The sequence below is a fragment of the Schistocerca americana genome, chromosome 2, assembly GCF_021461395.2.
Source record: "Schistocerca americana isolate TAMUIC-IGC-003095 chromosome 2, iqSchAmer2.1, whole genome shotgun sequence".
NCBI lineage: Eukaryota > Metazoa > Arthropoda > Insecta > Orthoptera > Acrididae > Schistocerca > Schistocerca americana.
In genome coordinates this window covers 1,038,471,646-1,038,497,776 of record NC_060120.1, presented here as the reverse complement: position 1 = coordinate 1,038,497,776, position 26,131 = coordinate 1,038,471,646, and the positions used below count along the sequence as shown (strand labels likewise).

Genomic DNA, 26,131 nt, shown 5'->3' with positions numbered 1-26,131 from the left:
CACCACTTGGCGAGCAAAAGTTTTATCTATCCAGTTACATTATATTTTCAAAAACTGATAATTTTCACTGATATATTAACCTGGGTTTGATTACAAAATGCCAACACAAATAACAACCTTGAGTGTAAAGGTCTAAATAATGTCGAGGCCAGCGAATTGGGACACCTCTTCCTACCCATCAAATGTCTGCCAGACAGGGGACTTCTGCTCTGGAAATCTATCACACTACAAACATTAAGCAGCATAGTCAACTCCAGATTTGTGTACACTTTCGGGGCACTGTATCAGAAACCAAACTCATGATGATCTCTATTAAATAGTTCCATGCTTGTCCCATTTGTAATGATCAATTACACAGTTGATGCTATGTGAAAGTAATGTGGTGATATGAGACACATAACAGCACAAGCAAGATGTGAGTTGCATATTAACAGGACCTTTGGTGAAGTGGTACATAAAACACTGGTGACGAACCCTACAATTACAGCTTCACCAGACGTAACCAAGAGAGCATTTTGAATATTTCCTGTACAAAACAGTTTCATGTGGCAGGCTGATGCATTCTAGTTATAAGTGTTTCCTATTATTAATGTACTATGAAAAGTTATAGAAAATGATTTCTATCTTGGAAACAAATTGTTCCCCAACCCATGTGCATATAACATATTTTCTGCTACTGAGTATGAGAAATGTGCTCTTAAGGATTCACCATAATTCTTTGTTACATCCGGTGTGTGTGTGTGTGTGTGTGTGTGTGTGTGTGTGTGAACTTTCAAGTACTGTTGATAGACAATTCGACCGTACAAAAAAATTACACTAGTTTTTGTCATTGTCAGTTTCTTCCTCAGAGAGGAAGAGTTGGCGAAGGCTGGAAAAGATGGACATGTCACTCACATCTGATGCTGAGATGGACCAACCTGAACCCACCCTTTCTCCAACCTGAGGAAAGGACTAACAGCTCCAAAAATTAAGATAGTTTTTCTACTTTTATATATGGAAATGGAACTGTCGTGTGGCTAGGGCCTCCCGTTGGGTAGACCGTTCACCTGGTGCAGGTCTTTCGATTTGACGCCACTTCGGCAACCTGCGCGTCGATGGGGATGAAATGATGATGATTAGGACAACACAACACCCAGTCCCTGAGCGGAGAAAATCTCTGACCCAGCCGGGAATCGAACCCGGGCCCTTAGGATGACAGTCTGTCACGCTGACCACTCAGCTACCGGGGCGGACACTTTTATATATGTCTGTAGGCAATATACTTGGAATTTCTCCTTCTGAAGGTCAGTAATGGCCAATTGTTCTGTCTTCTTATAATTTCTCTGCTGTCTCAAATGAATTTTCCCTTTGACAGAATTACAAAAATAATTCAGCACTCACTTTAAAGGTGAACCCTTAGTGGCAAGGATAGCACACTGAGCAGATTCATGCCCATTTAAATCACATACAAGCAAATACAAAGAAAACACAGATGCCAGTAGGAATTGTATGCCCACATTAATGGAACAAATGCCCAGGCTTTTACGTCACAAAAAATAAAATAGAAGTAAAAAAAAAAAAAAATACTCACTAAAGACATTAAATAGATATGTATTGGATCACTTATGTAAAAGAGCCTAATTTTTCCACTTAACTTCCTCATTGCTATCTATTCTATCTGGAATATTTTACACACTCACTAAAAGCCAGTCTTCAAGAATGACAAGCAAGCAGTTCAACAAGCTCTTATCTTCTTTTTCAAGTGCAGTCAAGCACTTTTATGTACAAATAAGTAGATGGAAACTTTCCAAGACATCAACTGCTGTCACAGTTTATCTAAACTAAACTAATCTTGACAGTAATATACAAGAGTAATGAGTCTATCAAGAATTGTGTTGCTAATACAATAGGCTTGCATGCTAAAAATAATATTTATATGCAAAAGTCGTAATCTACCAATTCTATGATTAACAACATATCAATGTCATTTTAAATAAACAAATATTACTTTTCTCAGAAAGTTTGGTGGTCATGCTATTTTACCTTTCAGGCAGTTATTTGCTAATTAGCATAAGATGCTGATTTTGTAAGCTGTGTGAAAAATTAAATATACACGTGTATGTAAATTATAGAATATTATGTAGTATAACCTACAGCACTGAAATTGAAAACTGATATCCAATTCTTTAACCTTAAGGCTTCATCATGGAATGCTCTATCATTTTTAGAGTTGTCTGTCTCATTCTACATAGTTTCTACTTTGTGGATAACATGTTACAGCTGTTACCTTTGCAAATGAATTAATATCATTATGAGTCAGCATGGAATTTGAAACTAGCAAATAAGTTGCCATATTATTGTTAGCAGCAGTAGAAAACAATGGCAAGTTTATATCTCATTCAATAGGTATAGTTTCTGGTTTGTGGACTATTTGTTAAAAGTGTGATCTTGTAATTGCACTATTACATCGTAAAAGCAGCATGGATTTGAAACTAGCAAACGAGTTGTCATACTATCATTAAGCAAGGGTAGCAAACAATTGCATGTTTATTATAAGGCACACACTTTAACTGCATTTCCTGTGGGCATGATTATGACTTAATTAGTAGGAGTGAGGAACTATGGGATATTTGTTGAACAGGATAAAATATTAGATATCCCATATGCAGAAAGCCACAAATTAAAGCACACAGTAAATTTTACAGTTAAAGGTAATAGACAGTCATGAATAATGTCTCAGTTCATATAAATAACACAAGACTCCATGAAATCACAAAAGTCTTATAAGAATAGTACTAATTAATGCAGCCGTAGAAAATGGTCACGGCTCAGAAAGAACATAAAGCATTCAATGCAATGCAAGAAATTTGTGGGATCATAAATCAGAAAACAGGCTTTTGTAAGAAGTGTCAGAGGAAAAAGCAAGAACTACTATTACAAATGATGAATTAGGTTTCCAACCCTCAGGCATTTTGATAAGATAAAACATACTTCTGGCCTTTGTAGCCATTTTCTTCAGCTGCAACACCAGCGATTCATTATCATCCTCGACCCTAGCTGACTTCTTGCGCAATCTTTGAGCCTGAAAAGAAGGATTTCAGTGATTTACAGTCTAGAACTTACAACTAGGAGCAATATTATCTGGAAACACACAGTCAGTAAATATCAAGTGCTGGAAAATTGGTTCTATTCTTATTGTTTTTCAGATATGTGAAATATTACTGTGTGGTTTCAGAGAACTGCTTCATCAGAAATTTTTTAATTTCCTTGTGTAGAACATAAAAAAAATTACACACAAAACAAGTGTAAGCACCACAAGAAAATTAAAACTTTTCTTTGAACAAATACACACTGTCTTCATACCTAAAGGTGCCATCAGCACTGACATGGGTGAACAAGATGACAGAAGTGCTCCATGTGGATACATTGTAGACAGGGAAAACTGCATCTGTCGCATAGCAATAACATTTTGATGAAGTGCAGGTGCTCTGCTTGTTTCATCAACAAATTCACCATGTATAACCTGGACACCAACAGATGTAGTGTCTTTTATATTTTCCCCTGCACTGTCATTCATTGGTGTTCTACTTTCTGTCAATGTTTCTGCTGCATCTAGATATTCGTCTGAATCTGATTTGTTCTCAACAAATGATCCAGTGTAAATGTTTTCTACACTGTCTAAGAATCTCATCTCATTTTCACTAATGGCCTGCACATTCAATGGTGCATCAATGTAGGCTGTAAAATCAGTCTGCACTTCTTTTATGTCTGAGATAGAGTGAACTGCATAACACTGAGTTTCTCTTGTTTCAACACTGTGTATAAAATCTGTCTGTGTACACTGATTTACAGACTCTGTGTCAGTCTGTGTTTCAACTTCAAAATTTCTTTGTGCAGACGTCTGCGTCTCTTCGTTAACTGTCTCAAAGTGAAAAGTCTGTGTTGATGACACTTGATACTCTATTTCTGGAAGAGATACCTGAACTGACCTCGTAGTACAGTTGCTTACATTCAGTGTCTGTGTTCCCATGTCAGATTTTTCAACTGATTTTGAGAGAGAATGCATTGCTGTATGTGATTTAAATGCAGACTGGATGACCACTGGGCGAGCCAGTGAACTGATTTGCAGTGGATCTTCACTGGATTGCAATCCGAATGATGAATGGAGCACTTCCTTGGGAACAGGTGTTTCATGATGACTCAGGCCAGAAAGCTTCGACAATAATTCAGAGTGCACATCCGAGGGAAGTGCTTCTGTGATATCTCGCAATATCATTTTTGACCATCCTCTTCTCTGCAGCTAAGACAATATTAAAAATCGTCTATTACAGATCAGAAAAAAAATCAGACTTATTTCTTTTACTTTAAAAATATAAATGATGTATACAGTATAGCAAAACACTGACTAACTATTGGAAAAAAATGTTTCTGTCCCAAAACTACAGTCAGAAATTTATAAAAAAGTCCCTGATAATTTAAATACTATTTGTCATTGCATAAATAGTAAAAGTCAGTAGCTTTAAACTTCAAAAAAATTAAAAGCAAATACACATGAACAGAAATTAAAATTGGCACTGTACATGAAATGAAAAAAGAGCCACAAAAAGTTTATTGTAACAAGCATAATTAAAAAAGTAATTACCAGCACGAAAGCTTTGTACAGCCCTCAAAGGAGTCTTTTATGGCCCTCTCCTTCACTATTTTGACCTAACACAACAATTATTTCCTATGTATTCTGGAATCAGTATAGACTGAGGTTGTGCACTTATTTTCATCATCAGTGAAGTGGGGTCCCAATCCTCATCTGGCCTTCTAGACTGGGGTTTTTAATGTCTTACCTAAATAGGATGTCTTCTATTCAATTTCCTTTCCTGTTCTGGTACAAAATGAGTTCAAAAGCTTGTTTCAACGTAATTTGCTCTTAGCAGTATCTTGCTGTCTTTATTTAAAGACAAAGTTGTTTGCTTATTTTGTCTTGTCTGGTGTAATTATTTTCTGGGGAAATGCACACATAGTAAATAAAGTATTTATTCAACATAAGTCTACAACAGGGATACTGTGTAAGGTACATAACCAAATGTCTTACAGAGGCCTCTTTAAGGATCTTGTACTTCTTACGTTCACTTCTTAGTGTATTTACTTCTTAATGGTTTTTGATGATGATAATAAACATCTGTTTCAGCTGACCTACAATTTGGGCATTCACATAATAAGACTTAAGACCAATTTTCATCAAGGCTTTGCTCTTTGTTTATGCTTCAGATGTAGTTATGTACTCTGGTGAAAATGTACGCAACAAGCTCCCATTTAACATGCAGCAAGAAACTGAGAATTCCTACCAATTCAAACATACCTTGTTAGCTACCAATTCAAATAGCTCACTAGCTACCCTTCTACAAGTTATCCAATTATCTAGACACAAGAATAGGAAACTCTTGTTAGCTACATGCCATTTAGCAGTGTTCATTGCAAAGTCAGATGTGAAGTTGCAGCATGTTCTATCCAGGTCTGTGTTGTTACTGGTGTAGGTAACAATTTCCTTTGAATAAATTCAACATAAACAAGGGATTATTAAGCAATTGATAGAAGATAAACAGCAACTATTTAATTAGAACTCCACAGATGGTGTGACTGCACAAAAACATACCAGTAAATGGTTCACAATATGTTACCAAGCAGTCACCAGTGACTTGGTATCTGTATTGCCACGCAATCTGAGTTTTGTCACCTTTTCAAACACAGAGCCATATTGTTTTATTTTGAAAATTAATGAGCAGGTTTTGAATATTAGCTTTTTATGGGAAGTGTGGACCGAAGTTTAAGACAATCATACAGAAGAATCAATGTGGAAGGAAGTGGGAAACTGAAATACTGATAAATGATGTGATGCATTAGAAGTACATTAAGGATGTGGATAATGTAATAAAGTATATCATGGCAGGCAGTTTAGTTGAAGAGGATGGACATCTCTAAACTGGGTAGAAGAGGAATGGAAATTTTAAAAAGGGCAATTACAGATATTGGACAGTCAGTCACAGATACTAGAAATTAACTCCAAAGGAACCGTGGGTAACAGAAGAAATACTTCAATTGATCAGCAAAAGATGGTAGTACAAAAATGTTAAGGAAAAGGCAGGAATACAACAATGTAAATCACTTAGGGATAAAGGAAATAGGAAGTGCAGGGCAGCCAAAATGAAATGAATGCAGAAAAAATGCAAATACATTGAGAAAGAAAAAGATCTCGGAAAGACTGACTCAGCATGTAGAAAACTCAAAACAACCTTCTGTGAAATTAAAAACAATGTTGGTAAGATTTAAAGTGTATTGGGAATTCCACTATTAAACAGAGAGGGGAGAGTGGATAGGTGAAAAGAGTACACTGTAGGCCTGTATGAGGGGAGAACTTGTCTCCTGACTTGCAGAAGAAGAAACTAGTGTCGATATGGATGATGTAGGGGATTCAGTATTAAAGCCAGAACTGAAGAGAGCTCTGGAAGACCAGAAGGGATAGATAACATGCCATCAGAATTTTTAAAAACATTGAGGGAAATGGCAGGCAAACAACTATTCAAGTGGGTGTGCAGAATCCATGAGACTAGCACCATGCCATCAGACTTAGAAAAATATCATCCATACGATTCCAAAAATAGCAAGTGCAGATAGGTGCGAAACAACTGCACAATCAGCTTTACATCTCATTAAAGTCACTTTCTGACAAGAATAACGTACAGAAGAATTGAAAATTAAATGGAGGATCTGTTAGATGACCATCAGTTTCACTTTAAGAAAGATAAAGACACCTGAGAGGCAGTTCTGATGTTGCACTTGATAATGGAAACAAGGTGCATGATGTTTTTGAAATTCTAAGAAAAATAAAAGTAGGCCATAGGGAAAGAGAGTGAAAACAATATGAACAAGAACCAAGAGGCAACAGTAAGTTTGGAAGACCAAGAAGGAAATGCTCAGATTAACCCTCGGGCAGGCACACCTATGTACAAAGTGAGCCAACTACAAATAACATGTGGTTTTTTTTCCCCCCCCTTCAAGCCCTTACCTATTGCCTCATTAGTGCTTCAGCTAACACAGTGCTAAGTTGTGCTATCATACATCCAAGTGAGCAGCAGTAACATAAAATAAACAGCGAGTGAGGCAAAAATAAATAAATAAATAAATAAAAATAAATAAATAAATAATTAATAAAAATTAAAAATAAAATAAAATAAATTACTATCTATCAAAGAAAAAGACCCAGATTCTGAGCCAACAGCACACCCCCAATATGGCAGTCATCTGCAAGATAATTAGCAATCAAATAAGCATCTTGCTGGGATCTAATGCAACTGTGCTGTTTAATGCTTCAAGTGGGACATTACTGTGGGATAACACTTGTACGTGACAACAGATTGATATAATGAAAGATCTTTTATTACTGCTTGGTTAAAGAGTGATTCAGCTCATTTAATGCAAGTTTGTTTTATTGTAGTTTAACTAAACTAAGATTAAACTGTGAAGTTGCCCACACATATTTACCTTGGTAGCATAAAGACAGCTGTTCCTTACATATGTATGAGTAGTACGTTGTGCACTTGCTCATGTCATAAAAAACGGACATGCTCTCAAGGATTAAAAAAGCCATAAGGCAGGGATGCAGTCTTTCACCCTTACTCTTCAACATTTACATTGAAGAAGCAATGATGGAAATGAAAGAAAGGTTCATGAGTGGGACTAAAATTCAGGGTGAAAGGACATAGTGATAAGATTAGCTGGTGACTTTGCTATCCTCAGTAAGAGCTAAGAAGAATTACAGGATCTATTGAGTGGAGTGAACAGTCCAATAAGTACAGACTATGGATTGAGAATAAACTGGAAAAAGACAAATGTAATGAGAAGTAGTAGAAGAAAATAGTGAGAAACAAAAAATCAAAACGTGTGATCATGAAGCACACAAAGTTAAGGAATTCTGCTACCTTGGAAGTAAAATAACCCATGACATATGAAGGAGGAGGACATAAAAATCAGACTATCACAGGCAAAGAGGGCATTCCTGACCAAGAGAAATCTACTACACAGGCAAATAGGGCGTTCCTGCCTGGCCAAGAGAAATCTACTAGTATCAAATACAGACCTTAATTTGAGGAAGGAATTTCAGAGAATGTACGTTTGCATCACAGCACTGTATGGCAGCAAATTGTTGACATTGGTAAAATCAGAACAGAAGACAATTGAAATATTCAAAATGTATTGCTACAAAAGAATTCCGAAAATCATGTGAACTCTTAAGATCAGGAATGAGGAGGCTTTCCACAGAATTTGCAAAGAAGCAACATATGGAGGACATTGAAAAGAAGAAGGGACACGATGATAGTACATTTTCTAAGGCGTAAGGGAATAGCCTCCATGCTACTAGAGGGAACTATAGAGAGTAAAAGCTGTGTGGCAAGAATGGAACACATCTAGCAAATAACTGAGGACATAAGATGCACATGTTACTTTGAGCTTAAGGGGTTGATGTAGAAGCTGAATCAAACCAGTGAGAAGACTGAGAAAAAAGAAAAAGACAACATCCTATTTTATAAACCTATAAGCTCCCAGGCTACAGCAGGAGGCAATTTACAGAGAAAGCATGGTGTGAAGTGGGAAAAGAAGTTCTACTGTACATCTGTTATTTGGAAATATATGTATAGATACAAATGTCAGTGGGAGGAAAAATACAGTAAAATGTAAATCATATCAGGAGCATTCTTTTCAATCACTAGCAGCAACCCATATCGTTCTGTAAAAATATCATGTGCAAACAGAAAAGGAAAATGATGGGAAAATGACAGAGGAGCCACAAAGTGTAAACACAATGGTGTTAACCTACAAATAGACAGTGAATTTCCTATCTGTTTGTTGCAGGTCCTTGACTGGTGACAACAGCTTATAGTTTTATGTTTTTTCTGGGTATAAACATGTGCTGTATCTGATGAACTTGTCATCAATGTGAACATAAACTGTAACCTGCTTTCCATTCTTCTCAATGAAGTAGGAGAGCATTCTTCTGAAGTGCTCTCATTCTAAATCTAGGACATGGTATGCATTTCACGTTCTATGTAACAATATGCTAACATGGTTGGATTTCCTAATAATATCTCTTGGTTTTCCAACATGTGCTCTTAAGTGCCTAATTTGCTTGACACCTAAGATATTGTCTATGATTGAATCCTAAAGTGTTTTCTGCAGAATGAATCTCAAATACCAAGTGCATCAGATCATTCTGTGGGAAGGTTTTACAGTAATCAGTTATTTTGTTTATTTATATTTCACATCTGCATTATTTCAGCATTCTGTGGTTATACGAATCTTCCATATGGGTATGGTTTGCCTGAACACTGACCAGCAGCTATACTGAAGTCAAATATAGAAGGCAATCCAAATATGGCTAGTCTTTACATTGCTGTAATAAAGGTACAACCTTCTATGTAATTGTGAATGTAGTGTTCCTATGCATTTCATTTAATGGGTTACTTCCATTGTTCATTGATACTGTTAATCTACCAGAAATAAGTAAAACTTATTAGCATATGACTTCTATTACAAGGATTTATCCTCTGGCTCTACAACCCTTCTTACAACAACCTCCATTTGAAATTCATAGAAAAATGTAATTATGATTTTTTAAATATTTATGTAAGATTGGTCAGCCAGTCAGGCAGTCAGCAGTATGTCATCTTCATAAAGCTTTTATTTTCTATTTTCCTATTTTTCTACATGCCTCCAACATCAAGTTATGTAACTTTTACTTCATTCCAAGGATAAGTTTCACATGAGATCTTGATGGTCAAAATTTTAATAACACATAAAATTTCCTGATAAATGTCTGTCATGATGTTAGTAACTTTACTATCAAAGGACATACTGCCTGCATGGAAATAATTTTATATTAGCCAAGCTTCAACAATTGTCCACCAATGGCCATAACAATGGAACACGTCACAGTCAATACCGGAAGGCGTTACATACAAGTCCTAGCTAGAATCTCATGCAAGTTCAGTTTTAAAGCTTGCAGCTTGTTGAGATAAACCATCATCACGATTTGCAAAGAGATTTAATAAGAGGTATTTTCCATTACAGCTGTACGGAATCAACATCAAGGAAATGCCATTACTATACTGCAAGAATGTCATGTAATCAACATATTTGTATGGTTCATTGTCTGCAGTTCCTACAAATAGTATGTCACATTTTCTCAATAAATATGACTACTTTCCTCTCAATAATCAAAGTATCTGTATTTAATTAAGATGCATGGTTTCCTTTATGTTCAGAAGGATTATATGTTTTTCCTGTTTAGCTGTCTTTTTAAATTGTATTGTTGATTTTAAAACTTTAAGATGTTTTGTACTGCCCAAAGAACAGCTAATATTCTAACACACTTTCATCCTTGGAAAGATATTTTGACTTTGTGAGTTTTGAAACTGAACTGAAACAATCACCTGATCAATAACATTAGAAATATCATTTTTCCCACAGATTATTCTTTGAATGTTTAGGTATAATATCCAGTTACAAATACAACTGATAATCTCTCATCCAGCACAGTCCCCAGCAATTAGTCTTTCCTTCTCATCCTCTCTGGTAAGTCTCTCCTGACCCAGGATTCAGCATGACTTGCTTGAAGTCACCACTTTCCTAAACATTGCCAGTCCTTTTTCTTCGTCCCTCTCCCATCCCCTTCAACAATTCTGCCAGAAGAAGGAGCCACTGGATTCGAAAGCTTGCACATTTCCTTAAATTTTACCTCTGTTTTCTCGTGCCACTGCTTGATGAGTAGATTTTTTTTCATCTATCCATTTATATTTTCCAAAAATTGATTATTTTCATTGAAATACAATTGATGTATTTATATTGGAACAAAATACAAACTGCTGAAGTAAGTTTTGCATCACCAGCATATCTGTGAACATTTGTGAGGTTTGATTCAGCAGGAATAGGGAATGATAGATTATACCTTATGAAGCAAAAAAAACTATGAAATAAAAAAAAATCAAAACTTTTATCCCTTGTGGATGTGGAACACTTCAACTACGATGAATACATGTTTTCGAAAATGCCTGCAACTCATTTGCAGTAATTTCTGGAAACATTTTAAACAAAACAATAGTCAAAATCAAGGCAGTCTGTTGAAAAGTTCACTTCTCTGGACATCCATGAGATCAAAGTCTGCACTTGAAAACATTCTATGCTGTGGCAAACCATCCATAAAAGCACACTCTTCAACAGTTGACCTCCTTAAGTCATCCACCATATCATGAGATTCCTGTGACAAAACATTGCAAGTTTCAATTGGGCCAAACAGTGCTGAACCAAGCTCTTGTCAGCATGTACCACAGGCCTGCCTGCTGGAAGAAAGTGTTCACAAAGTGGGCGCAATATGATCATGAATCATCATCTTGAAGGACAAATCCATCATTGAAATATTGTTTATATGACAACACAACAGGTTGGAGAATCCTACCCCAAACACAGCACAGCCTTTAAATACCTCAACAGCAATGAGAGGCAGCTGACATCTGCAGAAGATACCAGTTCAGAACATACATTGCTGTTTGTAATGGATGTCTAGAGGACAAACTGATCATGTGGAGATTATTACATGTTGCCTAGGTCACCACAAACCCCACAGGTGAGTCCAAAAAGGTAGTGCACAGTTAAGTTGCATTATCTACAGGCATAAATTAGTATGCAGCAGCCATCAGCTGGTTTTGTTGATGGCACGCACTCACTACAATGCAGATCTTCAGTGTTTTGTGTTTCACAATAGCAATCAAATTTTTGAATGGTGTCACTGTGGTGAACATCAATTTGGTATGTACTTCCCATGCTGACAACCATCCTTGCCCTACATATAGTGCCAATGTCTGCATGGCCTAAACTTGAAACAGATCTTTGAGGCAAGTTGACAGATTCAAAAGTGTACACAAGCTGCATTTTCCTATTCACAACTGGTAACACAGCATTCTTTACTGATCTGCAGTGAGACAGCAGGTTTACCTCTGCATCCATTACACAGGTGACTGTATGTAGTAATTCGCTGTGGTCATAAGGGTACTGAGAGAGAAGGTTCTAATTTAAAAAAATACACAAAAAGCCTAGTGTGGTGCGATTTTTTTGAGCATTTTCTATGAATTAGTGAGTCCAAAAAATGTTTGTTTGGTTAAGTCATTCAACAGAATGTCCTGCAAATATACTCAATATGGCTGTGCATCAAATCTCATCTGTATCAATAGTGCCAATCATTGTTGGATCAAATATACTTAATGACATCATAACTTCAGTGTATGTTATTTGAGAGACTGACAGTAACAGTTCTGATTGAAACATACCCTCATGCTTAATTTCTGAATGAGCTCGTTTCTGCAGAGATAATTAAAATTCATTATGGAATCACTGGTCATAAAAACTAGTAACAGGGAAGCACATATTAATATACAATACCTCTTCTTCAGCAAAACGAAGTTGCTCTCTTAAGTCTGCTTCTCTCTCCATTGCATCTTGGAGATCTCGGAGTAACTGTGCAGGATCATCTTGAGAACCCCCTCTGGTTAAAGATTCTCGAGAAAGTTTCTGAAATATATAACATAAACCTGTTGTCCTTTTATCAGTTTAACACAAACAAATTCTTTGAAGATTGCACAAACAGTAGAGCCACAGATAATCCACTCCCCTTTGTCACAATGCAGCACTTATTATTTACTACAATAGTCATAATTACAAAAATAAATATAAACACACACTCAATATCGCAGCTAAATGATTTTAAGAAGTAAGCAAGAATGGTATATCTGGAAAGTCCCACGTTATCTATTTTTAATCAACATCAACACACATGGAAAATGTACAACAAGAGCACAGAATCAGGTCAATAAACAGTAATAAAAGAGTGCTGTCTAAAAACTGGAAGCGAACACATGTTTTCAATGACTGTGTGTGTTACACTGCACTTACGACAAAACTGTCATATGTAAATTGACTCTGTCCACCTGTATCAGTATGAATGATTTTTATGTCATATAGTTGTAAGTTTGTCGTTGTGTGTTTGTTCTGAAAGAGTATACTATGAAATGTCTCATGGAATGTAAATAATTTAGGATTAAAGGGGACCAATAACTGAATCGCAGAAGCATTGAGTCACTGACACCCCTCTAATTCACATTCCTAGCCAGGTAACCAGTTGCCTCACACCAAGCCACTAGCTACCCACCCCAAGCCCCTATTCTTGCCTCCCACCACTCTCTCCTTCCACACACCATACCTGATGCAACCCCTACCTGACCCTAGTCCACATGCCAAACTGTAATCTCAACATTCTGAATCCAGCTGGTACTATGTAGGGGCGCAGGTGCGTGCGTGCGTGCGTGTGTGTGTGGGTGTGTGTGTGTGTGTGTGTGTGTGTGTGTGTGTGTGTACTCTAGCTTTTACTCCAGTTCCACAAAGGATTCAAAAGCTACCAACTTTTCTTTCTCTTATGAGTATTAAAGTGGAAGGATGGAGAAAGAAAAAAACTTGTATGGGTACACAACATATCCCCTTAAAACAGCAACCATCTATGAATAATCTGTGTAACTGTCAACAGTGTAATATGCCCTTGTTCCACAAAATGACATAATGAGGTATTGTATTCAACCAGCACCATAACCTTTACATAACTAACCTTCAATCTACGGTGATAAGGTTCCCTTTAAAACTGTGATTTCAGTCAAATGCAACATCATAATATTCTGGTATAAGTCATAAGAGTGAATGAACATCTCATAACTTACTCTTTACTTAGAAATGTGATACTATTCTCTGGTGGGAGCATTAAGTCTGCTAGTTCAATCTGCTTTACTTTATCACACAGTAACAAAATCTTAGGAAACAATCAGAGTTATACTAACCTCCCCTGATGATGTTTTTCCAATTGAACCAAGCATGGGAGGTTTCTTTGTAGGTTTCTTGTCTTCCTTAACTTCTTCCTGAGCCTTCAGTTTTTGTACAGCTTCATCTAGCTCTTTTTGCAGCCTGATTGCCACCTAAAACACAGCTCAGTAAGAAAATTGTCAAGAGAGCTTATTATGAAATATATATGAACATTTTATACATTTCCTATGGTACAGCAGCACATATTTTAATGATTATAGTTCAAGCACACCAGGATAACTGATTCCGGTGAGTGTAGTTTACTATAACAAGCTGCTAAAGTGGGATGTGGATATACTGTAAAGAATAAGCTCTGTTTGCGTGCTTGTGTTATTAAAAATTCAGAATATTGGAAACATTTGCCACTGGAGAAGCCAGCACATATTTAATAGCACAGTGACATCAATACTGTGGATATAGCTTCAGTTGCTTCCATTAAAACTTTAAAATTAAACACTTTTAGAAAGTGGTGATGTTGTGGTCTTCAATCTGATGACTGATTTGATTTAGTTCTTCATGCTATGAAATGTAACAGATTGTAATAACTATATTTGGTACAATATTAGTCCTAAAACAAATAAAAATTTTCCTCTATTGTTCTGCTAGTATATTAATAAAATATTGAAATTATTTGTTAGATAATATTTCATTAACATTTACTGTTCATAGAGTTAATTGCACTATGCTGATTCAAATGGTCCATAAGTTCTACATGATATATTTTCTTTTAAGAGAAATCAGTAATTGACTATGTTCAGAAGCCATGAGATCCTAAAAATGTCATGAGGTAATAATTGTTTATTTCCAAAAAGACCTAGCTCTAATTTCCTTCTTTTCATTAAGCAGTTTATTTTTTCTAAAAATCTGGTGATGTGGGAATTAGATTAGGAAATGAGACACTTAAAGCAGTAGACACATTTTGTTATTTGGGAAGCAAAATACCTGATGATGGCCCATGCAGAGAGGGTATAAAATACAGATGGGAGTGACGAGAAAAGTGTTTCTGAAGAAGAGAAACTTGTTAACAATGAATATAGGTTATTACATATTTTCTGAATATATTTGTATGAGATGTAGTCATGTATAAAAGCATTAACAGTTTCAACAAGAAGAGAATAGAACCTTTTGGAATGTGGTGTCACTGAAAAACGTTAAAGATTAGGTGGGTAGATCATGTAACTAATGTGGAGGTAATGAATAGGATTGGGGAGAAAAGAAATTTATGGCACAGCTTGACTAAAACGAGGGATCAGTTGATATGACACATTCTGAGTCATCAAGGGATCACCAATTTGTTATTGGAGGGAAGTCTGTGGCGGGGGGTAAAACCTGTAGAGGGAGACCAAGAGATGAATACTGTAACGAGATTCATAAGGATGTAGGTTGCAGTAGTTATTCAGAGATAAAGAATATTGCACAGGACAGAGTAGCATGTAGAGCTGCAACAAACCAGTCTTTAAACAGAAGACCACAACAACAACAAAAAGATATTTTAATTATTTGTAACTAGGTTTGCCCCACCCGAAAATATTCCCATGATTTGATCTTTCAAGCTTCCTTGCTGACTGGATGTTATACTTCTACTGTCCTAATTTTTCTAACCGAGATAATAGATTTGATTACATGAGTAAGGTGCTACTTAAGAAATTAAAAAAAATTAGGAAAACTGAAAACCTGAGAAATTTCCATGAAATTTGGTAAACCACCAGGGAGATGCACACTGTATCAGCCAGACAGTGCATCAGACTTTCTTACTTGTATAGTTATCTAACGTACAATCAAGTAAAATTATTGCTTGCTTCACTGGAATGACACCACTACTAAATTTGACCCTTACATCACTATAAAGTGAAATTTGATTACTGATTTCACCAGCTGTCCTGATGTTTGTCTATATATGCCACCTCCAGACAATAAGTAGGCAGTCTGTGCTTTGCAATCACCATGTTAATATTTTAGTGGAAAAGTTTTCACCTGATATCAGTCACTCAATATTTCTATATCAAAGTCCACATATAAGTGAAAAAGTTCACAGTTAAAGTTCAATACCATATAAAGTTCTTTGTGTGAAAGAGGGTATTAGCTACTCATGTGACTATAATTATTCAGTGTAAATATCTTTCTAACTTATTTAGAAGAATGCCCAGCTGTAATAGTCAACCTAACTTTTCTGTATTAATATACTAGTAAAGATCTTATGACTGACTCCAAGAACTGTTTTTAATTATCCATCTTCGATCAAATGGTGTGTTGGTGAAATTTTCTCATCAGTATATGATTAGTATATGAACAACAGAGGACTTCATTATGTGAATGTGTTCTGAAGAGTTTGCCACTGTCTAAAAGACATTATGTACAACAGATAACTTGGTTTATTGGCATTATTATCTTGAAGAAAAGGTGGACTAATCAGAATGCGGTTAATAATGGCATTCTTGTTCACAAATATTGTGTGATATGAAAAGACATACATAAGCTAATCATTGCCAGAATGTGTTTTGGCCTGAATAAATGGGAAATCTAAATAAATGGTATTGCATCTATCATTGAATTGTGAGACTACCAATTCAAACAATTGAGAACTTACAGTGACTCAGTCAGGTTTGTACAGTTACATTAGACTATCTTGTGCAATTCCATCAGGGATGGAAACAATAAACAAAAATGAGAAAAGCCAACCACGCACCTGTAGCTAAGTTGTGTGTATCAAAATGACATTTATAGTAGCAAAGGGAGTTTATTAACTACCACTTTCTTCAGCTTAAGTGCACGCACATAGCCACACCAACATCCAAATGCACCCACTTGCAAGTTATAAGTGGCTGCTCAGGATGAGAGGGATTGTAGGAGAGGACAGGAGCTTGGCTGTTGGGAGTAGATCATATGTACAGTGAAATGAAGGGGTGGGGAGGTAATGGGAGGAAGAGAGGGAAAGACATAGTCAAAGAAACTGATAACTGCCAAGAGAATTGCACAAATACTGAAGTAACTGTTGAAGTCATTGCTGTTAGCCTCCATCTGGCAGTGTACATTTGTATGGATATAAAGCTGGTTAGTTGTCACCCCCATTTAAAATGCTGTATGTGTATGCAATGCAGCTGCTTTCACAAGTGACACTACCTTATATAGGATGGGAAATGCCTGTGAAGCATGAGTCTTGCAAATGCGGTACAGGACCGACAGTAGGTTTGACAGATGAGTGGATTAGAATTTGTTAGGTAGATGAAGGAACACTACTTAAAGAGATGAAGCTTGGATGCATCTCATTTTCAATGAGACACAAAAGTTAGCCAGATCCCCATGATCTAGAGGCAGCAACGTTATCCACTAGACCACGAGCTGCGGGCTCTACAAATGTTACCCATGGGAAGACACTGTTGGCAGTATTGGTGAATAAGGACCTGAAAATGTGGTTTTATTTTTGGTAAAATGCACATATATTTTAGGCAAAATTCATGTGTGTGTGTGTGTGTGTGTGTGTGTGTGTGTGTGTGTGTGTGTGTGAGTGAGTGTGTGTGTGTGCACATGCTAGTGTATATGCGTGTGTGTGTGTGTGTGTGTGTGTGTGTGTGTGTGTGTGTAAATGGTTAGGCACACATATTTAAAATATTGTCATGCAACATGCCCGAAGACAAAGCTTTAATGCTTTGAAATAACTTCCTGCCGATAGGGGAGCTTTTTGATTATTATGTTTACTTCCACAAAAACTTCAAAAGCTTTTTCAAAAATGGTCTTTGTTTCCTTTCTTCTTTTGGCTCTATTTAAGATTTCAATAACTGATTGTTTCTGTTGAGAAATAGCAGCTTTTTCTTTCTCTTTTGAACCATTTCGATAATTACAAAAATAATTTACATCTTTTGTTGGCATTCATAGCCATGTTACACACACTTGCCAATGCTACATGTAGAAGTGATAAGGCACTGAGCTTAGTAGTAGAACCAGAAATATATCTGCACATTAGGGAAAGAATTTTGGCATGGTCAAAACATTTTACAAAGTTTTGTTTTCTGGCAGCTATAGGAAAGACACTATAAACTGACAGTTGGCTGTGAGCATAAGCAAATCAGAATTATAACCTCCAGAGGGGAAAGGAGCAGTTTGGGGAAACTGCCTTGCCTCCTTCTTGCAGGACAGCAGCCTACACTCTTGTTCTGTGAAAGCAGAACTTGACACATGATTATGGGGTTTGCTGATCCCTTCTGGTGATGTGAAAGCTGCAATCAAAGTCTACAATGGAACAGGATTAGTCTCTTCCCTCATTTGAAAATAAGAAAGGAAAACATTGAACAACATACAAGACAAAGTATTCGGTAACTGCTACCAAGCATTTACTTGCTGAGGTTAACAGTGTCACACATGAGAGAGTTCAGGCCTGATCTTTATGGGTATTTGATGCTACGATAATTGTGTCTGCATTATATCAGTTTCTGAATTTCAGTTAAGAGACAAACATATATGTTCCTTTGTTTTAAGGTGCTAGGTCACTTGGCTCAGTACTATAATCAGTACTATGCTGCAAAAAAAAAGCTATTTCAAACTACCTCTGATAAAATAGTCCATCAGGATACAATTCCAGAATGAGATTTTCACTCTGCAGAGGAGTGTGCGCTGATATGAAACTTCCTGGCAGATTAAAACTGTGTGCCCGACCGAGACTCAAACTCGGGACCTTTGCCTTTCGCGGGCAAGTGCTCTACCATCTGAGCTACCGAAGCACGACTCACGCCCGGCACTCACAGCTTTACTTCTGCCAGTACCTTGTCTCCTACCTTCCCAACTTTACAGAAGCTCTCCTGCGAACGTTGCAGAACTAGCACTCCTGAAAGAAAGGATATTGCGGAGACTTGGCTTAGCCTCAGCCTGGGGGATGTTTCCAGAATGAGATTTCCACTCTGCAGCAGAGTGTGCGCTGATATGAAACTTCCTGGCAGATTAAAACTGTGTGCCCGACTGAGACTCGATCTCGGGACCTTTACCTTTTGCGGGCAAGTGCTCTACCATCTGAGCTACCGAAGCACGACTCACGCCCGGTACTCACAGCTTTACTTCTGCCAGTACCTCATCTCCTACCTTCCCAACTTTACAGAAGCTCTCCTGCGAACCTTGCAGAGTGAAAATCTCATTCTGGAAATATCCCCCAGGCTGTGGCTAAGCCATGTCTCCACAATATCCTTTCTTTCAGGAGTGCTAGTTCTGCAACGTTCGCAGGAGAGCTTCTGTAAAGTTGGGAAGGTAGGAGACGAGGTACTGGCAGAAGTAAAGCTGTGAGTACCGGGCGTGAGTCGTGCTTCGGTAGCTCAGACGGTAGAGCACTTGCCCGCAAAAGGCAGAGGTCCCGAGTTCGAGTCTCGGTCGGGCACACAGTTTTAATCTGCCAGGAAGTTTCAGGATACAATTCACTGTTTAACAGCATATATTAGATAATTTTGTGTTTGCAAATTATAATGCATATTTTGCATCTATATTCACATTTATCACAAGAGAAAGAATACCTCATACTATGTAACAGTCAACTGCATAAAGACACAGTTTTTATATATTCTCATTTCACATCCAAATTCATAAGAAACAGAATACAAAGGAACTGAAAGTTTTAACATAAGAAGCACATGTATTTGGAACATTACACCCTGAATTTCATAATTGTAAAAAAAAATATGGTTCACAGTGTATTCTCTCTCTCAGGCAATCAGCTCATCTCACTTCTTGTCCAGCCTCCAGTCTTAAATGAAGTGTACTGGCCAGTGGATTGCATAAATTTCTGATAACACTTAGGTTATCCAAAATTGGAATCTCTCTAGTAAAGTATCATTCTTGGGTCCCTATTTATAATCTGCAGTGTTTTGTGCCTATCTTGACCTAGGATCCTAGATGACTTGCTCTTTCTTTCCCCATAATGCAGCACTTCAGCTTCTCAATACCTTGCTTTTCTACATTACCCCTTGAGGAAAATATTTTAATTATATTTCCTCTTTCATTGATCCTTGTCTCAGTTTGACTAGCATGAATAATTTTAACATGTATGATTATTAAATTTGTCTTTCATGTAGTTGAGTTCTACTGTTTCAGTTTGTTTTCTAAGTATGACACTTTACCTTCAACAGCTACATTTTTCTCTTTCAAAAATAATCTCCATGAACTTTTACACTATTCTACTGTGGAAACAGTGAATTAGAAAATTCTTAAATCCACTCATTTCTTCAATTCTTTTCATGACCTATAAACAATCTGCAATGGTTATGTTCACTTTATAAGAAGTAGTACACTTGTTGCTGCTTCTTTATTTTTATTCCTACAGAGCCGCTTGTGAAGTAATGTTGAGGTTGCATTTTTGAGACTTCCATGCTCTTCATAAAGATGACAGCTCTTGTGGCACTTAACGCAGAGGGATTTATTTTGAAGTGATAGACAATTCTCAGCTATTACTTCAGATGCAGAACGTTTTATAAATGGGATAATTAAAGTCTTAACATAGCCCTCTGCACCTGAGTTTTTCTTGAATCCACAAACACCGTGCAATAAGTGTTATGTAAAAAAAAAAAAAATATATATATATATAAATAAATAAAAAATAAAAAAATCTGCTTCGGCATACATATAAATTCCAGCAAGAAAAATGCTGCCATTGTTGAAAATTTTTGCTATCATTTTTTTCTGTAAAGGATTTGTAGCATTCTGGCTGTGATAAAGGAAGAGTGAAAGTGAAGACTGTATTATACCGACTCCCAGACTCCTAGCAGGGAAGCAAGAATTTTACAAATGATGAGAAAAACATGATATATGGTGAGATGTGGCATGTATTACTTCAGCTTCTAACATACATGTCATTAATGTAAAATCTGAAAATAGTAACCTTGACTGAGATACGTGAAACAAGTAATTAGTGATGCTGAGGTAAAATCAAAGAAGCAGCCCTTTTCTTTGGTTTTTGTTGTTATATCATAACAATGGCTATGAAGCCTTTTGTCGTAGGGTCCCTGCATACAAAGTCCTCAGTAAACTTGCCACATCAAATTTGGATAAAATACGAAGGTTTTAATGACTACCTCCATCATTTATCATCAAGAGCTGTCAGACATAGCCTCCAAGCTTGATGAGAGCTAAATTGCGGGCCTGAGAAATTGTCATGAAACTTGGTAAACCAACACTAAGATATACGCTGTACCAGCCAACTAGTACAGACATAGCCCCTGGTATTGATGATAGAGGAAGTCACCGAAAACATGAGATTTTATCTGAATCCGACACAGCAAGTTATTGAGAACTTTTTATGCATATCAGAACAATACTGTCAATTAAGAGAACGAATTTATAATGATGCTGATGATAGGATTTAGAAGTCACATATTATCATACTTCATTAGCCACAGCAAGTTCTTGTTCCATGTGCTTGATTTGTTCACTTTTATCAAGGCCCGCCTGTCCACCTGCCAATTCCCTGCATTTTCGCTCTGCTTCAAGCTTCTCAGCTTCCATCTGCTCAGCTCTTCGTTCTGCTTTGCGTAACTTGAAGGACAATATCCGACAGTTTTTTGCTGTCTGCTCAAGTTCTTTCTTCAGAGATGTGTATTCATCAGCCTGATCTTCCCTGAAAGGTAGTAATACAATGACATTAATTTCAAGAAACACTACTTACAACGTGTTAAGAATTCAGCTAGTGGGTAGAATAAATTGTCAGTGAGACATTTTTCAGTTGTCTTTTTGATAACTGCATTATGCTTTTAGAAAATTTTAATGTGTTGGGAGGCAGCTTAAAAACTTTTAGAGGAACAGTGAATTTTATGTATCCAGCGATTTTATATGTGTTTGGAGGCAGTTGAAAAACTTTGTAGTGGAACAGTGATTTTCCTGTTTACAGCCTATAGTGATTGCAGTTTATGCTCTGGCCATTGTATGGTTGCTTGTAGAGGGAGCAGTTCTTGCCTCTGAAGCACATTATTGAGAAAATTTATTGTCATGTCACAGTATGAATTAATAATTTTTGGAGGAGGCTGCCACTTATATATCTAGGATGTCACCATTTATAATTTTGGTTACTTATGTATGTAAGAGACAGCAGAGGACATAGCACAGAGGAAGTAGCACAGAGTCTTTTAGCATTCCAATCTTTAAAATGCTTCATAATTTTTTTTAAAGAATTAAGTAAGGTGGCACAGTGGTTGCACCATTAAGAAGCAGATTTGGACATAGCAGGATTCAAAACACCATACTAAAATACATATTTAGGTATGTGGTTTCCCAAAACCACTCAAGATGAATGCCAAAAAGTTTCCCTAGAAAAGACCACAGGCAATTTCCTGGCCCATGATTCACCACTCCCATCTTGTACTATTTTAGCAAGGACCTCACCATCCATGAGAAATTGAGCCCTAATCATTCTTTGTTTGATGAAACAGATATACAGTCTCACAACTCATAGATGCCGCACCTGCAGTTAAGTAGGAATTGTTAAAGATACACCAATTGCTTTACTAGAGGCTTTATTGACAGACAGTACCCTATCCAGCTCATTCACAGACATATCTACCATGCCATCTCCTTCTCTGACACCAGTAAATCCACTCACCAGCCACCAACCAGCACTCTTCTGATCACACAGTATCACCCTGGTCTTGATAAACTTAACCACATCATTCACCAGAGCTTCAAATATGTCTCATTGTACTCTGAGATGTGGGATATCCTACACACACTAACTACCCAAAGCTGTGTTCTGCCACCCATTCAATCTACAGAATATCCTTGTCTACACATATTCTGCTCAAACCACAGGACCAATGTGGAGACTGACCATCTGGCTTTACCCATTCACCTGAGAGTGAACAGGAAGCTGCTACTTCAGCAGGGTCCAAGCAGGCGCACAGAGAGGGGAGGGGGTTACTAGTTATCAGAAGCTACAACGTTAGGTGCATTATGAAGTGCCTTAGGCAGATAGTGTTCAGGGCTGGAAAGAAAGCCAATGTGTACTCAGTATGTCTATTGGGGGTCCTCTGGAGGTGGCTTTGCCTGCGGCTATCGAGTGTGCATGGTGCTGTCATCTGCACACTGCAATTTGCATTGGCACAAATTACACCTTTTGCATGGGTTCTGAGGCCATCCTCAGTTCATACAGGCAGGTGGCAGAAGCAGTGATAGCTGTTGGCCCCAAGCATTGCGTGCAGGCAAACTTGCAATTTGCAGCATTGCTCCCACAATACATCAGGGTCATTTGGTTTGGAGTAGAATGGAGGGTCTCAACCAAAGGATTTGTCAATTCTGTGACTGTCTTGGATGCAGATTATTGGTTGGGCATTTGTAGGACTCCCCTTGACAGGTCATGGGTGCATTACAAAAAGGAAGCAGCTACTCGGGTAGCAGAATACTTGTGGCGTGCACATGAGGGTTTTTTTCAGGCTAGGCAATAGTTTGAGATACTCTGATAAAGACTCACCAGTCAAGATGCAGCAAGGAAAATCAGACCACGTTCAGTATAAAGACATTTTGACTGTCAAAGTTTCATCAGTAAATTGTCGAAGTATTTGTAGCAAAGTTCCTGAATTTATTGCCCACCAGGAAAGTTCTCATACTCAAATTATTCTCAGGACCAACAGCTGGCTGAAACCTGAAGTGGTAAGCTCTGAGCTATTTAATGAGTCATGGAACATATATCAGAAAGACAGATTAGAGGCCATAGGAGAGGGAGTGTTGATTGCAATTGACAAAAACAGTCTCTATTGAGGTCGGAGTTGAGTGTGACAGGGAAGCTATCTGGTCATGTATAACAGGTCTAGGTGAAACTAAGTTAATTGTTGGGTATTTTTACCCACAACTGTTTTGACAGTTCTAGAGTCATTCAAAGAAAGTCTATGATCAGTTGTAAGTAAATATGCGGATCATGCTTGGAGGCAACTTTAACTCACTGAATATAGATTGGGATGTCTAGGAATTCATTGCAGGAGGTACAGATAGACAGTCGCATGAAGTACTTTTGAACATGTTTTCTGAAAACTGTCTTGAGATGCTAGTTTGGTAGCCCACTCACCATGAGAATATCTTAAAATTTGTAGCTACAAATAGGCCAGACCTTATCAACATCAGTATAGAAACAAGGTTTAATGATCATAATGTCATTACAGCAATTATGGTCACAAAACTTAGTAAACTAGTTCAGCAGACTAGGAGAGTGTTCCTGCTAGAAAGAGTAAATAAGCAGTTGTTAGCATCTCACTTAGACATTGAACTGATATCGCTTAGTTCCAGAAAACTGGACGCAGAGGAATTATGGCCAAAGCTTAAGCAGACTGTAAATCGTGGTCTAGAAAATTATGTGCTTTGTAAATGGATTAAGGATGGAAAAGACCCACCATAGTTTAACAACAAGACTTGGAAAATGCTAAGGAAGCAGAGGCTGTTGCACCCTCAGTTCAGAAGAGAATGTGCAAATGATGACAAGCACAGATTTGTACACCTGTTAAAGGATTTATGCACGAAGCACACAACCACAACCATCATACCTAAGCAAAAGATCTGTCAGAGAACTCACAAACATTCTGGTTCTATGCAAAATTGCAAAGTGTGTCTAAGCCTCTATCCATGAATCAGTGTCGTTTTAGGAAGCACCATTCATGTGAAATTCAACTTCCCTTTTCTCACATGGTGTACTGCAGACTGTGAATGAATGGCAACAGGCAGATTCCACAGGTTTAGATTTCCCAAAAGTTTTTGACACAATACCCCATTGCAGGCTGATAAAGAAGGTATGAGAATATGGAATATGTTCACAGAGATGTGAATTGCTCAGACACTTCTTAAGTTATAGAAGCAGTATGTTGTCCTCAGCAGTGAGTGTTCACCAGAGACAAGGGTATCGTCAGTAATGCCCCAGAGAAATCTGACAGAATCGTTATTATTCTCTATATACATAAATGATTTGGCAGACAGTGCAGCTGCAATCTGTTGTTATTTACTGATGATGCTGTGGTGTATGATAAGGTGTCAAAGTTGAGTGACTCTTGGAGGATACAAGATGACTAGACACAATTTCTATTTAGTGTGATGAATGGCAGCCAGCTCTAAATGTAGAAAATGGCAAGTTAATGCTGATGAGTAGGAAAAACAAACACATAATATTCAGATACAGCATTGGTAGTGTCCTGTTTGACACAATCACACCGTTTAGGTATCTGGGCGTAATGCTGCAAACCAATGTGATATGGAATGAACATGTGAGAACTGTGATAGGGAAGGCAAATGATCAACTTTGGTTTGTTGAGAAAATATGGTTCATCTGTAAAAGAGACCAAATATAGGATGCTTGTGTGATGTATTATTCGAGTACTGCTCGAGTGTTTGGGATCTGTACCAGGTTGGAACAAAGAAAAAGCAATTCAGAGGCGGGCTGCTGGAGCTGTTACTGGTAGGTTCCAAAAACACGCAATACAGACATGCTTGAAGAACTCAAATGGGAATTCCTGGAGGGAACACGACATTCTTTTCGAAGAACACTATTGAGAAAATTTAGAGAACTGACATTTGGAGCTGACTGCAGAATGATTCAATTGCCTCCAGCATACACTGTGCATAAAGACCATGAAGATAAGATACAAGAAATTAGGGCTGGTACGGAGTCATATAGAAAGTTGTTTCTCCCTTCCTCTATTTGTGAGTGGAACAGGAAAGGAAATAACTAGTAGTGGCACAGGGTACCCTTCACCACATGCCGTACGGCTGATTGCAAAGTGTCTATGTAAATGTAGACGTACATGTAGATGTAATAAAAATATAAAATTTTGTTTGATAACAACTGAGAGTCAGTAATGATAAACAGACACAGCTGGAGAGTATTCCCTGGCATCACACAAAACAATACACTTTAAAACAATAGTCATGACACTGGTGGCTGTTCTATAATGAAGGTGGTTTGAATTCAGTGCTAACACTTCATACCTCGCTCTATTGTACTTCCTTGGTTCCTGTCATTTATCAGACCTCATCTAATGTTAATCTCTCCCATTGCTGTTTGTCTTATAGTAATCCTTTTGTAATTACCTTCTTGTATCCTGAAGATAAATAGCCACAAATGACAAAACAATGAATATTATTGCTGAAAGATAATGTAACATACATGTGAAACAACAATTAAGCCTAGATAAAAGATTTTTTTATATAATTCTGGAGTTGAAGTTTGCAAAACTCCATGTTATGTTATTACTTCCTCTAAATATTCTAA

At 37.3% G+C, this 26,131-nt stretch overlaps 1 protein-coding gene across 2 annotated transcripts in view; it reads right to left on the bottom strand.

Moving 5' to 3' along the window:
• LOC124596433 (COP1-interactive protein 1) overlaps nt 1-26,131 on the bottom strand; it is a 398,432-nt gene that overhangs the window by 166,995 nt on the left and 205,306 nt on the right. For both annotated transcript variants that reach the window (XM_047135568.1, XM_047135569.1), the window contains exons 10-13: nt 21,280-21,511; nt 13,902-14,036; nt 12,460-12,588; nt 3,343-4,279 (exon numbers count right to left, since the gene is read on the bottom strand). In XM_047135568.1, the coding sequence (XP_046991524.1) occupies nt 3,343-4,279; nt 12,460-12,588; nt 13,902-14,036; nt 21,280-21,511 (1,433 nt within the window). The remainder of the gene's footprint in view (nt 1-3,342; nt 4,280-12,459; nt 12,589-13,901; nt 14,037-21,279; nt 21,512-26,131) is intronic.